At 42.2% G+C, this 15,120-nt stretch overlaps 1 protein-coding gene across 2 annotated transcripts in view; it reads right to left on the bottom strand.

Moving 5' to 3' along the window:
• Positions 1-15,120, bottom strand: part of LOC306886499 (nidogen-2-like) — a 41,020-nt gene that overhangs the window by 13,050 nt on the left and 12,850 nt on the right. The window contains exons 9-16 of one of the 2 annotated variants that reach the window (XM_079443642.1): positions 11,746-11,892; positions 8,985-9,113; positions 4,046-4,171; positions 3,729-3,956; positions 3,043-3,279; positions 2,025-2,252; positions 1,333-1,569; positions 290-517 (exon numbers count right to left, since the gene is read on the bottom strand). In XM_079443642.1, coding sequence (XP_079299768.1) covers positions 290-517; positions 1,333-1,569; positions 2,025-2,252; positions 3,043-3,279; positions 3,729-3,956; positions 4,046-4,171; positions 8,985-9,113; positions 11,746-11,892 — 1,560 coding nt within the window. The remainder of the gene's footprint in view (positions 1-289; positions 518-1,332; positions 1,570-2,024; positions 2,253-3,042; positions 3,280-3,728; positions 3,957-4,045; positions 4,172-8,984; positions 9,114-11,745; positions 11,893-15,120) is intronic. The other variant, XM_079443643.1, reaches the window with a different exon arrangement.

Genomic DNA, 15,120 nt, shown 5'->3' with positions numbered 1-15,120 from the left:
TATAGAAATAGAGGAAAAAAGACAAAAGCACAAAAGAAAATAGCTAAAACTTAAATGAAAATTAAAATAATTAAAATGAAAACTGAAAACAAAATAATAAAATATTAATAAGTACTATAATATATGTTAATAATAATATATAAGTACATAAATAATAATAAAATAACACTGGTGAAGTAGAATCTAGAATTTAAGGATATATTTCGACAAAGAACATTTTCTACCCATCTATAAAAGATACCATGAGAAAATAAATTGCTTAAAAAATTAAGAGAGGCCTATTTCTTACCAGGCTCATCACAGTTTATAGATGGGGTTCCGGGTGGAGTTCTGGTCCCCGCTCTCTCCTGTCCTCTACTGTCCACACACCAGCAGTGACCTGTGGACCCGTGGCACTGCTGCGGCCTGTACTGACCCTCCTCATCACACTGAGGGATGAAGGCTCCTGTCAGAGGAGCGTCACCATCTCTGCTACGAAGACTGTCTCTGTGCTGCTCACACTGGGTCTTGGGACGCACTTGGAACAGAAAAGAGGTTTGTTATTCTCTCATCGCACCCCTCAGAATAAAAATCTCAGCCATAAAGTTACTTCAATAAAGTTACAGAGTTTTTGATCAAATTAATGTTTCTGGTGGTTCTGATGAAATTCAACCTCCCCTAACTAAAATAAAACCAAATATTAAATAAAAAATGTAAACTTAAAACTCTTTAAAATTAAAATCAGAAATGTTGCCTTGGCCACTAACAGAAATTAACAAAGTTTGAGTTGAAGTACTAAAATTGCTAAAACTTAAATAAAAAATAAATTTAAATGAATAGATATATTTATAAAAGTTATACAAATGACAAATACACATATGAAAATCACTAAAACTTGCGCTAAAATAATGACCAAATTTAAACTGAAAATATAAAAATAAAAGCTATATCAAAATGTTAATAAATAATAAATACTAAAAAAGTATATAAATTATGTTAAAATAACAGCATCTGAAATTTGCAAAGCATTTAGAGCAGGGGTAGGCAACATCGGTCCTGGAGTACAGCTGTTCTGTAGAGTTTAGCTCAAACCCCAATCAAACACACCTGAACAAGCTAATCATGGTCTTCAGAATTACTAGGGCTACAGGCAGGTGAGGTTTTTTTCAGGGTTGGAGCTAAACTCTGCAGGACATCGGCACTCCAGGACCAACGTTGCCTACCCCTGATCTAGAGTTTGGATATAGTCCAAAAAAAGAGCAACTGCTACCGCTCTATAACAGATCCCATGACAATTAATAAAAATAAAAAAAATAGGACAGATGACCTATTTAAGAGAGGCCTATTTCTTACCAGGCTCATCACAGTTAATAGATGGGGTTCCGGGTGGAGTTCTGGTCCCCGCTCTCTCCTGTCCTCTACTGTCCACACACCAGCAGTGACCTGTGGACCCGTGGCACTGCCGCGGCCTGTACTGACCCTCCTCATCACACTGAGGGATGAAGGCTCCTGTCAGAGGAGCGTCACCATCTCTGCTACGAAGACTGTCTCTGTGCTGCTCACACTGGGTCTTGGGACGCACTGGACGCACTTGGGATAGAAAGGAGGTTTGTTGTCTCAGTAGAAAAATCTTGCAGGTGGTTCTGACAAATTTCAACCTCCCCTTAAGTATTTTATTAGAAATGAACAGTGCTGTTATTTATAACTAAAATGGAAACTAAAATTACTTGAACAGAAATAAAAAATAATTAAGGCTATATAGAAATAGAGGAAAAAAGACAAAAGCACAAAAGAAAATTGCTAAAACTTAAAATAAAATTTAAATAATTAAAATGAAAACTGAAAACAAAATAATAAAATATTAATAAGTACTAAACTATATGTTAATAATAATATATAAGTACATAAATAATAATAAAATAACACTGGTGAAGTAGAATCTAGAATTTAAGGATATATTTCGACAAAGAACATTTTCTACCATCTATAAAAGATACCATGAGAAAATAAATTGCTTAAAAAATTAAGAGAGGCCTATTTCTTACCAGGCTCATCACAGTTAATAGATGGGGCTCCAGGTGGAGTTCTGGTCCCCGCTCTCTCCTGTCCTCTACTGTCCACACACCAGCAGTGACCTGTGGACCCGTGGCACTGCCGCGGCCTGTACTGACCCTCCTCATCACACTGAGGGATGAAGGCTCCTGTCAGAGGAGCGTCACCATCTCTGCTACGAAGACTGTCTCTGTGCTGCTCACACTGGGTCTTGGGACGCACTGGATAAAGATGAGATACACAAGGGATTGTTATTCCTTCATTACACTCCTTTGCACAACCCTTTGTTTATATGAAATGAAAGGGTTTGTGCAAGTTTAAGAGTTGCCAAACTATAAACTCCAATAAAGTTATTATCTGTTTTGATCATAATATTGCAGATGTTAATATTGCCCATGTAAACAAAGCTGGGTTTTAACAAACCTCGACCTTTCCTAAAATCCTATATTTTTCCAAAGACAAATACAATATATCTACAACAATAAAGGTGTATCTCTTCACATTTTTATGCTATCCTCCTTAAACTCGGGGTAAGGGCCTGTTTTCCCAGACAACTAGCCTATGTCGAATTTGTACTGAGGATTTTTTTTTATTAAAGAAATTTATACTTTCATTAAGGAGAGATGCATGAAATTGATCAAAAGTGACAGTAAAGGCTTTTACATTGTTACAAAAACAAATATTTAAAATAAATGATGTTCTTTTGAACTTTGTTCATCAAACAATCCAGTTTCCACAAAAATATTAAGCAGCACAATTGTTTTCAACACTAATAATTATAAGAAATGTTTCCTGAACATAAACTCAGCATATTAGAATGATTTCTTTTAAATGCAAAAATAATCACATTTTTGCATTTAATTATAGGAAAAAAAAAAAAATAATAATAATAATACAAAAAATACATGTGAAAATAATACAATTAGATATAATGCTAAATATACTTTTAATTTGATTTTTGGCCCTTCATAGTAAAACGTATGGACACCTCTGCTGTAGACAATTTCTTACCAGGCTCATCACAGTTAATAGATGGGGTTCCGGGTGGAGTTCTGGTCCCCGCTCTCTCCTGTCCTCTACTGTCCACACACCAGCAGTGACCTGTGGACCCGTGGCACTGCTGCGGCCTGTACTGACCCTCCTCATCACACTGAGGGATGAAGGCTCCTGTCAGAGGAGCGTCACCATCTCTGCTACGAAGACTGTCTCTGTGCTGCTCACACTGGGTCTTGGGACGCACTGGACGCACTTGGGATAGAAAGGAGGTTTGTTGTCTCAGTAGAAAAATCTTGCAGGTGGTTCTGACAAATTTCAACCTCCCCTTAAGTATTTTATTAGAAATCAACAGTGCTGTTATTTATAACTAAAATGGAAACTAAAATTACTTGAACTGAAATAAAATATAATTAAGGCTATATAGAAATAGAGGAAAAAAGACAAAAGCACAAAAAAAATAGCTAAAACTTAAATTAAAATTATTAAAATGAAAACTGAAAACAAAATAATAAAATATTAATAAGTACTAAACTATATGTTAATAATAATATATAAGTACATAAATAATAATAAAATAACACTGGTGAAGTAGAATCTAGAATTTAAGGATATATTTCGACAAAGAACATTTTCTACCCATCTATAAAATATACCATGAGAAAATAAATTGCTTAAAAAATTAAGAGAGGCCTATTTCTTACCAGGCTCATCACAGTTTATAGATGGGGTTCCGGGTGGAGTTCTGGTCCCCGCTCTCTCCTGTCCTCTACTGTCCACACACCAGCAGTGACCTGTGGACCCGTGGCACTGCTGCGGCCTGTACTGACCCTCCTCATCACACTGAGGGATGAAGGCTCCTATAGGACGAACACCACCATTTCCGCTCTGAAGTCCGTCTCTGTGCTGCTCACACTGGGTCTTGGGGCGACCTATAATGCAAATGAACCAGATATTATAGAATTTGGGACTTTACTTGAATAAAACAATGTTAAAAATCCAAGTAACTACAAACAGCTACCATTTTGAGGGTGGCAATGGAAACCATTCCCATGGTATCCCGGTTGGCACTGGCACTGGAAAGATCCCGGACTGTTTGAGCACAAGGCCTGGGTGTGGCACGGTTGGGCACGACACTCATCCACATCTGCACAAACCACAAAACCCCAACACTCACTCTAGAACGCAACAAACAGCGGATTAACCACATTTCTCCGGATGTTGGTCTGAGTCATTCTAGCTGTTGCCTGAAGGCTCCAAATTCCCACAATCCCGTCAGAGCGTACTGTACAGGAAGGAGAAGAGTTAACTGTCCTCTGACACCCTTGTGTTCTTCAGCTGCGCGTCTCCTACGCACATTCCCTGAGCGAGGACATTGGGTCATTGTTTCAATATACCCTCCCTTCACCAGCGTTACCCATGCCTCTCTCTGCACTGCAAACCCTTCACCTACAGCATTCAGCTGAGAGAATGAGCCTGTGTTTTACCAACATTTAACCTCTGCAACACATCACATCCCACTGACAGCACACAACTCAGACTGAGTCACATATAAACTGCTGACCGTGTTCTTAGAAGCTTATATAGATATGATGCATGCTGTGCAATATAGTATGTAATATAGTGCACAGTAGAATATATAGCAATAAACATTCAAAACAGTAAGATGGAAATTTTTTTTTGTCACATTATGCACGTTGAATGCCACAAGCAACATCCAGTTTTATATTGGATCATTCAAAAGGTTGGTGTTGCTCACCAAGGCTGCATTTATTTGAACAAAAATACATTGAAAATAGTAATATTGTGAAAAAGTATTACAATTGAAAATAACTGTTATATTTATATAATAAATGTAATTTTTGTGACTAAATTACTACAGCTGTCACGAATCCTGACCATGCTCTCCTGTTTTACCACCACCAGAGGTCACCCGTTCACCACATTGACTCTCACACTACACAGCACACTGGACTCCATTTCCCACCATGCATTGCACAGATCACAGCTGTCACCATTCACTCATCACACGCACCTGATGCTCATTTCACAATCACACACACTATTTAAACCATGGACTTCCTCAGCATCAGGGCCGAGTATTGTTAGCCCGTCTACCTTACAAAGCGTTCCTAGTTTTCATAGTCTTGCCTTGTTTTCCTTTCCGTGTCTGACCCTGCCCGAGTTCTTGGATTATTCTCTCTGCCTTGCCCTGTCTGGATTTTGTACGCCGATCGTTGACCCACGCTTGCTCCACGGATTGCTCTGTCTTGCCTCTGCCATACCTGTTTGCTGTCTCTCGACCCTGCCTGTTTGACCATGTTTTATAATAAAGCCTTGCGAATGGATCCGCACGTCTCACGTCTCGTCAACCCCGTAACAGAATACTCGGCCACACAAGGATCCAGCGGCTTTTCAAGAGGACATTGGCCAGGTATGGACTGTGCACGACTGTTATTAACCCTCGAGCAGGGCTCGCGACCGCTCGAGGATTATATTCAGGAGTACTTAGACCTCGCCTATTTTTCTGATCTGCCGGACTACGCACTTATTGACTTTTTTTGTGAAGGCATTAATCAGCCGCTCCGGTCAAGGTTGATCCGCGAGGGTCCCCGTTCATCTCTCAGTCAATTTATGGACTATGCTTTACTGTGTGTGGGCTCCTCTTTTACTGTGGGTGTCGCGGAGGAACGCGACACCTCACTCACTCACAAAATGGCGGCAGCAACAGCACCCCTTCACGTCGCTGCCAAGCCAGAGTCTGCTCACGTCGTCGCTGCCAAGCCAGAGTCTGCTCACGTCGTCGCTGCCAAGCCAGAGTCTGCTCACGTCGTCGCTGCCAAGCCAGAGTCTGCTCACGTCGTCGCTGCCAAGCCAGAGTCTGCTCACGTCGTCGCTGCCAAGCCAGAGTCTGCTCACGTCGTCGCTGCCAAGCCAGAGTCTGCTCACGTCGTCGCTGCCAAGCCAGAGTCTGCTCACGTCGTCGCTGCCAAGCCAGAGTCTGCTCACGTCGTCGCTGCCAAGCCAGAGTCTGCTCACGTCGTCGCTGTCAAGCCAGAGTCTGCTCACGTCGTCGCTGTCAAGCCAGAGTCTGCTCACGTCGTCGCTGTCAAGCCAAAGTCTGCTCACGTCTCAGTGCTCCAGCCAGAGTCACACCACGTCTCAGTGCTCCAGCCAGAGTCACACCACGTCTCAGTGCTCCAGCCAGAGTCACTTCACGCCTCAGCTCCTCAGCCAGAGTCTGTTACCACAGATTCAAGGTCAGTCCTTCGAGTGCTGATATCCAGTGTGATGGACCCACCACTGATGTCAGTGCGAGTAGCTGGCATTCCCAGGGCCTCAACCCTGTCTGTTACAGAGACTGTTCCCCTGACCTCAGTACTTCCCGTTATGGCGGTTGCCATTTTGAGTGTGTGGGCTGCACACTGTGCTCCTGAGGCCTCTCCTGTCCACGAGTGTGCTGCTGAGGCCTCTACTGTCCACGAGTCTGCTCCAGTGCCTCCAGAGGTGGCGGCTTCCGCTGCAGAACCTCCCGAAGTGGTGGCACCTACTCCTGAACTTCCTGTCTGCCCTGTCACGGCCACGGAGGCCGTTCCTGACCTCATGGTCTGCCCTGTCACGGCCATGGAGGCCGTTCCTGACGTCACTGTCTACCCTGTCACGGCCACGGAGGCCGTTCCTGACCTCATGGTCTGCCCTGTCATGGCCATGGAGGCCATTCCTGAACTTACGGTCTGCCCTGTCACGGCCACGGAGGCCGTTCTTGAACTCACTGTCTGCCCCGTCACGGCCATGGAGGCCGTTCCTGAACTCACTGTCTGTCCTGTCACGGCCAAAGAGGCCGTCTGTGAGCTCACGCCCTGTCCTGTCACGGCTAAAGAGGCCGTCTGTGAGCTCTCGCCCTGTCCTGTCACGGCTAAAGAGGCCGTCTGTGAGCTCACGCCTTGTCCTGTCACGGCTAAAGAGGCTGTCTGTGAGCTCACGCCCTGTCCTGTCACGGCTAAAAACGCAGTCTATGAATCCTCGTCCTGCCCTGCCACGCCCCCTGAGATCATGAATGCTCTCCCTGTATTGTCTGTCTCTGCTCTCCCTGTGTTGTCTGTCTCTGTTTCCCCCAGATCTCAGACTCTGCCATGGTTTCCTGCCCAGTCTGCTTCCTGGCGAGGGTCTTCTGCTCAGGTCTGGTGGTCCTCTGCCCCGCCATGGGGGTCTTCTGCTCGGGTCTGGTGGTCGTCTGCTCCGCCGTGGTGGTCTTCTACTCTGGTCTGGTGGGCTCCTGGTCCGTCTACTCCGCCCTGGTGGGCTCTTGCTCGGGTCTGGTGGTCGTCTGCCCCGCCATGGTGGTCTTCTGCTCGGGTCTGGTGGTCGTCTGCTCCGCCGTGGGGGTCTTCTGCTCGGGTCTGGTGGTCGTCTGCTCCGCCGTGGTGGTCTTCTACTCCGGTCTGGTGGTCATCTACTCCGCCCTGGTGGGCTCCTGGTCCGTCTGCTCCGCCCTGGTGGGCTCTTGCTCTGTCCTGGTCTCCGGTTCCGCCTGGGTGTCCTGCTCTGCCGGTTCTGCCTCAGTCCCCGGTCTTCCCACTTCCTCACGGACCTGGCCCTCCATCCCTCCCCCTGTTCCGCCTCCGCTCCACCGCCCTCCTGGACTATATAGGAGCGTCTGGAAGCCGCTCCTTGGGGGGGGGCTATGTCACGAATCCTGACCATGCTCTCCTGTTTTACCACCACCAGAGGTCACCCGTTCACCACATTGACTCTCACACTACACAGCACACTGGACTCCATTTCCCACCATGCATTGCACAGATCACAGCTGTCACCATTCACTCATCACACGCACCTGATGCTCATTTCACAATCACACACACTATTTAAACCATGGACTTCCTCAGCATCAGGGCCGAGTATTGTTAGCCCGTCTACCTTACAAAGCGTTCCTAGTTTTCATAGTCTTGCCTTGTTTTCCTTTCCGTGTCTGACCCTGCCCGAGTTCTTGGATTATTCTCTCTGCCTTGCCCTGTCTGGATTTTGTACGCCGATCGTTGACCCACGCTTGCTCCACGGATTGCTCTGTCTTGCCTCTGCCATACCTGTTTGCTGTCTCTCGACCCTGCCTGTTTGACCATGTTTTATAATAAAGCCTTGCGAATGGATCCGCACGTCTCACGTCTCGTCAACCCCGTAACAACAGCTATTACTTCAGTCTTATTATTTTCAATGTTGAAAACAGTTGTGCTGCTTAACATTTTTGTGGAAACCGCGAAACATTCTTTGATGAATAGAAAGTTCAAAAGAACTGAATTTATTTGAAATCATTTGTAACATTACAAATGTCCTTATTGTCACTTTTGATCAACTGAAGCCACTGTTGCTGAATAAAAGCATTAAATTCATTCAAAAAAGAAAATCATACTGATTATAAACTTTTGAAAGGTAGTATATTTAGCATGTTTTAATTAGATAATAATAATTTTTAAAAGATTTAAATAATTGATATTAAATTTAAAAATCCTTTTAATCCAAACAAATAAAAAGTCAAGAAATATTATGTATTTTATATAGGTATTCTATGAATAAATACTGTATTCTGCAGAAGTAGAAGTATAATTTGTAATATATACTTCCAAATAAAGCCATTGACTATTTTATTTAAGATATCAACACAGATAACTTTCAGCTTTAGACTTGGGCCAATAAAAAAAAAATTAAAAAATCAATAATGAAATCATTTCATTTAATATAATAATAAAATAATTACTTATGGCTGTTTTTGGGAGTTTAATTTTCATACAGTAATTTTATATGAATAAATGCATGACATAACTTTTTTTTTTTTTTCATTCAAAGCTGCTCAATTCCTTTAAAGCATTAAATATACATTTGTCTCTGAAAGATAAATAAATATATCCAATGTGGAATACACAAGTTTGGTAGACTGCACAGGAAATGAAGATGTTTCTTACCCTGACATGTCCGACCGTCAAATCCAAACTCAAATCCGCTCTCACACTGACATCGATGGCTTCCAGGCAGGTTCACACAGTAGGAACGAGCACCACAGGAGCTCAGACCTTCTACACACTCATCCACATCTACAGAGAGAGAATAACTGCTCAATTTCAACCCATAATGCTCTAATGTTAACCAATCACACTACAAGATTCATTGTTTTGGACACCGGGTGTCTAAAAGGCTATAAGAGGTGCCTTGGTATGCGTCAAACATGGCATTCAGGTGCTGGAGAGATAAAGCATGCCTCGATCCTGCCGTTTGTGATGACAGAGGAAGATAGCGAGGGATGTCGTCCCTGTCGGAGTGCGTGGGAACAGGCCTGAGGCTCTGGGTGGGTTAAGAGCTGGTCAGCAGGAGACCTGGTTTTGATCATTGCTAATTACAGGGAGGGTAAGGAACACACGGTCCCCCTCTCTGTCTTGGTTTTTCCTCTGCTCTCTTTCCTTGACCCCCTTATTATCTACTCTAGAGTGAAGAGTTAAGACAGGTGATAAAATTATCCTCTAATAGGAACATGATGCAAGAAAACACACTCAAACACACATAATCAAGTGCAGACAGCCGCACTGGGAAATCCAAATCATTTTGATGAATCGCTTTGTTCGGATGTTTTGTTCCAAAGAAACACTTCCAAAAGAACTGATTCACTGAATCAAATAAAATGAATGAGCTTACAAAATAATTAATAATTACATTAATATAAATTATTCTGCAATATTCTTTCCAACTTTCCTGGTAAAAAAAAAAAATCATCCCTTATGGGGTGTTCACATATATTCTGATTTACAGAGACAAAGCAGCAATAAGTTATTCATTTCAAAATGAGAAAATAATTGTTTTTTGTTTTATGGGCATGTCCAGTGATGTACCAATGCTGAGAAAAGTGCAACTTTATGCAAATGAGCTTTATAAACATAAAAAAAAATTAATTGTCAAATTTGAATCAATTTGTTCCAAACAACCATTTAAAATGAACATTTAAAAAAATTCAAATTTTTGTAGTAAAATTGCTGTTTAGCACGGAGTTTCCAATTAGGTTGCATCAGGGAATTTTTAACAACAACAACCAAAAATTGTTATTAATAATAATATTTTGAAATATTATTTTAGTATTAGAATTAATTACTCCACAATATTCTTTCCAATTTACAGTTTTACTTGTAAAAAATGCAATGTTTATTAAAAATGTTGTGTTCAGCAATGTGACAGCTGAGAAAATAAGCTTATGAAAATAAGCTTTAGTCAGTCGTGACGTATTGTCAAGTATGGTGACCCATACTCGAAATTGGTGCTCTGCGTTTAACCCATCCAAGTGCACACACACAGCAGTGAGTAGTGAACAAATGCACACACACACACACACCGTGAACACACACCCGGAGCAGTGGGCAGCCATGCTGCGGCACCCGGGGAGCAGTTGGGGGTTCGGTGCCTTGCTCAAGGGCACCTCAGTCGTGGTATTGAGGGTGGAGAGAGCGCTGTACATTCACTCCCCCCACCTACAATCCCTGCCGGCTGGGGACTCGAACCCGCAACCTTTCGATTACGAGTCCGACTCTCTAACCATTAGGCCACGACTTCCCCCCAGGGGAAGGGGGAAAGGGACATTCTCTGCATTTAACCCATCCAGGAACACCTGGAGCAGCGGGCAGCCATCAATGCGGCGCCCGGGGAGCAGTTGAGGGGTTCGGTGCCTTGCTCAAGGGTCTCACCTCAGTCGTGGTTGCCGGACCTGAGACTCGAACCCACGACCTTCGGGTTACAAGTCCAACTCTCTATCCATTAGGCCACGACTGCCCCCTTATAAAACTTAATGCAAAATAATGCATGGACAACTTTTTAAGAATTTGTTTAAATGATTTTGAATCGTTCATCTCGTTTCTGATATGCACTGCTGTAGTTGTCAAGTCAAGATTCCCTGTCAAGTTAGAAATATGACATCTTAATTTTTAATAATATGGCAATACATTCTATTTGTGATCAGTCCTTCACAAGCTATTTATGCATCCCAACAGCTACAAGCTCTATTTTGCTTTGTGTATCAGTTCAACCAAATCACTAAATCAGAATCGACTCAAAAACACAATTTGATCTCAAATCAGACATCATTACGTCTCTATGTCAAATATAATCTGGAACAAAAAAAACACACATCTGTATTAGTACATAGGGAGTTTTCTGCAGGGGAGGTGCGATTTGCTCTCCCCACTCTTCAAACGTGGAAATATCAGGTGGTCTGAGCCCCCCAACTAGCTTAAAGCTGAGGATGTGGCCTCTGCATGTGCAGCTCAAACAGAAATGCCACAGAAATGTGTCTTCGCTTACAAATCTTCCCCAGACTCACCACAAGCTCACAGATCTCCCACATTCCACCTAAAAAGTGTTTAGTCTTTCTGTTGTTTGGCTTGGTAACAGTGGGAGGAAGAAGATGAGAGACAGCAGACGGGGGGAAAGACCCCTGGGCACATTCATGATTCACTGAGGGTTTCCTCTACTTTGCGACTGCCTCACTGGATAGGAAACGTCTGGTTGTGCTAATGTACTACAGTGGTGATGACCCCACTTCTGAATGACCTGCAATGTTGATGTTATGCAGACGAAGGTTTTGGGTTATTGCAGAAGTATTCCAGACCCTCGACTGATTAAACAGAGTGTCAAGGACCTGGAATTGTGTGTTTGTGCAGGAAGATGTTTCCATATAACTTCTCTTACCATAACAGTTGCGACCGTCTCCTTTGTAACCTGTGGCGCATTGGCACGAAAACAGCTGTCCCTCGCCCGGCACGCACTGTGCGGTTGTGTCACAGTCATGATTTCCAGAGTAACAGGGATTTACATCTTCTGGCTCTGGGTCTCCAGCTGTGAAAAGAGGTGAAGGCAAGCAAATTATAAATAGCAATGCAACAAACTGAGCTAATGTCACTACAAATAACTTCTTATGTAATCTCCATAGACCTCAACTGAATCAGTCCAATAGAAAGCAAAGCAAAATAAAACACTTCTATAAAAGGGGGGAAATACAAGTTCAATAGTTAAAGGGATAGTTCACCCAAAAATGAAAATTCTGTCATCATTTACTCACCCTCAAGTAGTTCCAAACCTGTATGAACGTCTTTGTTCTGCTGAACACAAAAGAAGATATTCTGAAGAATGTGGGAAACGGGGCAGTTCTGGGGCAGAATTGACTTCCATAGTATTTTTTTTTTCCTACTATGGAAGTCAATGGTGCCCCAAAACAGCCTGGTTACAAACTTTCTTCAAAATATCTTGCATTGTGTTTGGCAGAACAAAGACGTTCATACAGGTTTGGAACTACTTGAGGGTGAGTAAATGATGACAGAATTTTCATTTTTGGGTGAACTATCCCTTTAAGGCACGTTCACACCAAGGATGATAACAATAAAGTTTTTAATAATTATTAATCCTATGAGAATAAGGAAGTCCTCATCGTATCGATAATGATAATGACACAGAGGAACGATGTTGTTGGAATCACTTTCAGAACAAATTTTTCCAGCTGATGAAAAATAAAAATACTGGCAGCCAAATCATGCTAACTTTCTCATAATCTGTTCTGATGAAGAAACAAACTCGTTTGCATCTTAGAGGTCCGGAGGGAGAGCAAATTTTCATTTTTAGGTGAACTATTCCTTGAAATGTTTACCGAAAGATTATTGAGGGAACCAAAATAGGTTCTTCTATGGCATCGCTGCAAAAATCCCCTTTCAGAATCTCTGTGTATAGTGAGTTGTGCCAGTTTATAATACCGATCGATTGCATTACTGTTTATTCAAGATATTAAACTAACTCACCAATGCGGAACATGCACTGGAAATGTGACTCACTGATGAGTGAGTTACTGCAGATGTTTTAAAACCTCCAGCCAAAATCAGCATCCTGAGTGGAGGCTTCATTAAAAAATGACTAAATAAAAAAAACGGAGGGAACTTTACTACTACAACCATCACAGCCAGAGGGAATTCAACAGACATGACTATTCTGAGCGAAGTTATAAATCCACAAACCTTAATGGTAATGAGGGTCTTTGTGATAAACATGCATTCAAAGGTGTTGACATATGGAGAGGTGTGAACACTTTGCTTCCCGACAAACCTATACGATTTCAAATGGTCTTTAAATTTGACCTTGGAAGTACTTGACCTGGAAAACACAACACCTTTAAAAGGGTCGTAAAACTCAGGGTGGTTCACACCATTACTAAAACTATGAGTGACATTACCAAACCTCTTACTCCAAGACAACAGGACTTCATTGTGCTCTTACCCATACGGCCTACCATCAGGGACCCATTGTTGGGGCCCTTGGGCCATGCGGACCACCTTCACCCCCACCCAACGCCTACTTATCTCACATTAAAAACAGCTTGATTTCCTCACCCCGGGCCTGGGACCAATTTGGCCTATTATCAAAGGCAGACAGGAAGACTTTTGTTTGTGAGAGAGAACGAGAAAGACGGTCCCCTTTAAAGTGACTCCACAGGGGAGGGGGAAAAGTGGAGAGAAACTACAGAACAAACGTTGGCAAAGTGGGTCGGGGGGTTCTTTTAAACTTTGTGCTAATTAAAGGGACCGTGGCACACCAGCGGGGTGGAGAGCTGGTTAATACAAGACTTTGAGGAAAACGAAGGGGATGGATGGACCAGGTGGGAAACTGCTGTCCCAAATTGGAGAGAAACACTCCTCGTGTAGTTCACACAACAATACTTATCTCAAGAGTGTGTGATGGGGGGTTTTGGAGCTCAGGCCCATTAAAGGTGTTAGGACTTGTGCCAGAAGAAACAGAATGTGATTGAATGACTTAACACACTGACCATCATTGTTCTACAGACTCATCTAATCAAACCTAAAACTCAAGTATAATTTGATTTACACAAGACATGTTTCTAGACCGACATCAATCCATGCTACTAAAAAATGTTGGTCAGCTTAAGCATAAAAATGTTCCCTATGGTTCTACATTTGAAATGTTCATGGTTAATTAGTCTTAAAAAGTTGAATATTTTCTTTCAGTCCTGTATATAATGTTTATTTATCTGAAGTGATCATTTATGAATGTAGAAGTTATTTTATGTTAACCTGCACTGTGGGTAATTAAAGCTTTGATATCAACAGAATCAGGTTCTTGTGTTTGAGCATAATTCTTCATGTAAAAATAAAAATAAATAAATAAAATAAATACAAAAAGAAAAAGAAAATTAAACTAAACAAAAAAAAATCAAATTAAATAAATAAAAATTAAATTAAATAATGGTGGTGCCAGAATAGAAGTTTTAACTTTCAGGTAAACTAGAGATATTCCTCTTTTTCCTAGAAATTAGTTTAACCAGTCTGGAAAATACAGTTTGATTTGGTGCAGAAGAAGCAGAATGAATCATATCATCGATGTATGCGTGATTACATTGTTTCAAGCATTCCTGTAGCTCAAACATTAGATCATGGTGCTAACAATGCCAAGGTCATAGGTTTGATTCCCATGGAATGCATGAACTGACAAAATGTAAAACTTGCAGGCATAGATAAGAGTTGTATTTGCATGACGAGAGACAAGATTCTAGGGTGTTACCAAGACGGCCACCTAGAGAACCAACTTTGCCCTGAATGAATTCCATCAGCCCAGGTTGTGGGAAAAAACATCATCAACCACATTAAACACTAACAGCTGCTCTGAAATGACTGAGAACTGAGATCCAGCTCTTTATATTCACAGTCAGCAGGACCATAATGACATGATATACGGTCACATATAAGCGTGTGTCAGCACTGGTCTAACTACCATACGTCAGTTGTGCCGGACACACTGGACAGACAGTGACAGCTGTGTTTTCCAGCCTCGGCCAGAGACCATGCATAGCTCTCTTTGGTTCAGGGATTCTGGGGTGTCCTTCTGTTCCCACAACATCACTCAGCAACTATTCCTCTACCCACCACCCCATTATGAATACTTTATCTGAGTGAACATAATAATAACAGCAGTATGAGATTCATCACCCTCACTATCTAGGCTATATTTCAACATCTGGAGGAGATTTTACTCACTAAATACTAAACACTTTAAGACCGCATGATC

This window comes from Barbus barbus (assembly GCF_936440315.1).
Source record: "Barbus barbus genome assembly, chromosome: 20".
NCBI classification, from domain to species: domain Eukaryota; kingdom Metazoa; phylum Chordata; class Actinopteri; order Cypriniformes; family Cyprinidae; genus Barbus; species Barbus barbus.
Note: the sequence above shows the minus strand (reverse complement) of the source record. Positions and strands in the feature narration are given on the sequence as shown.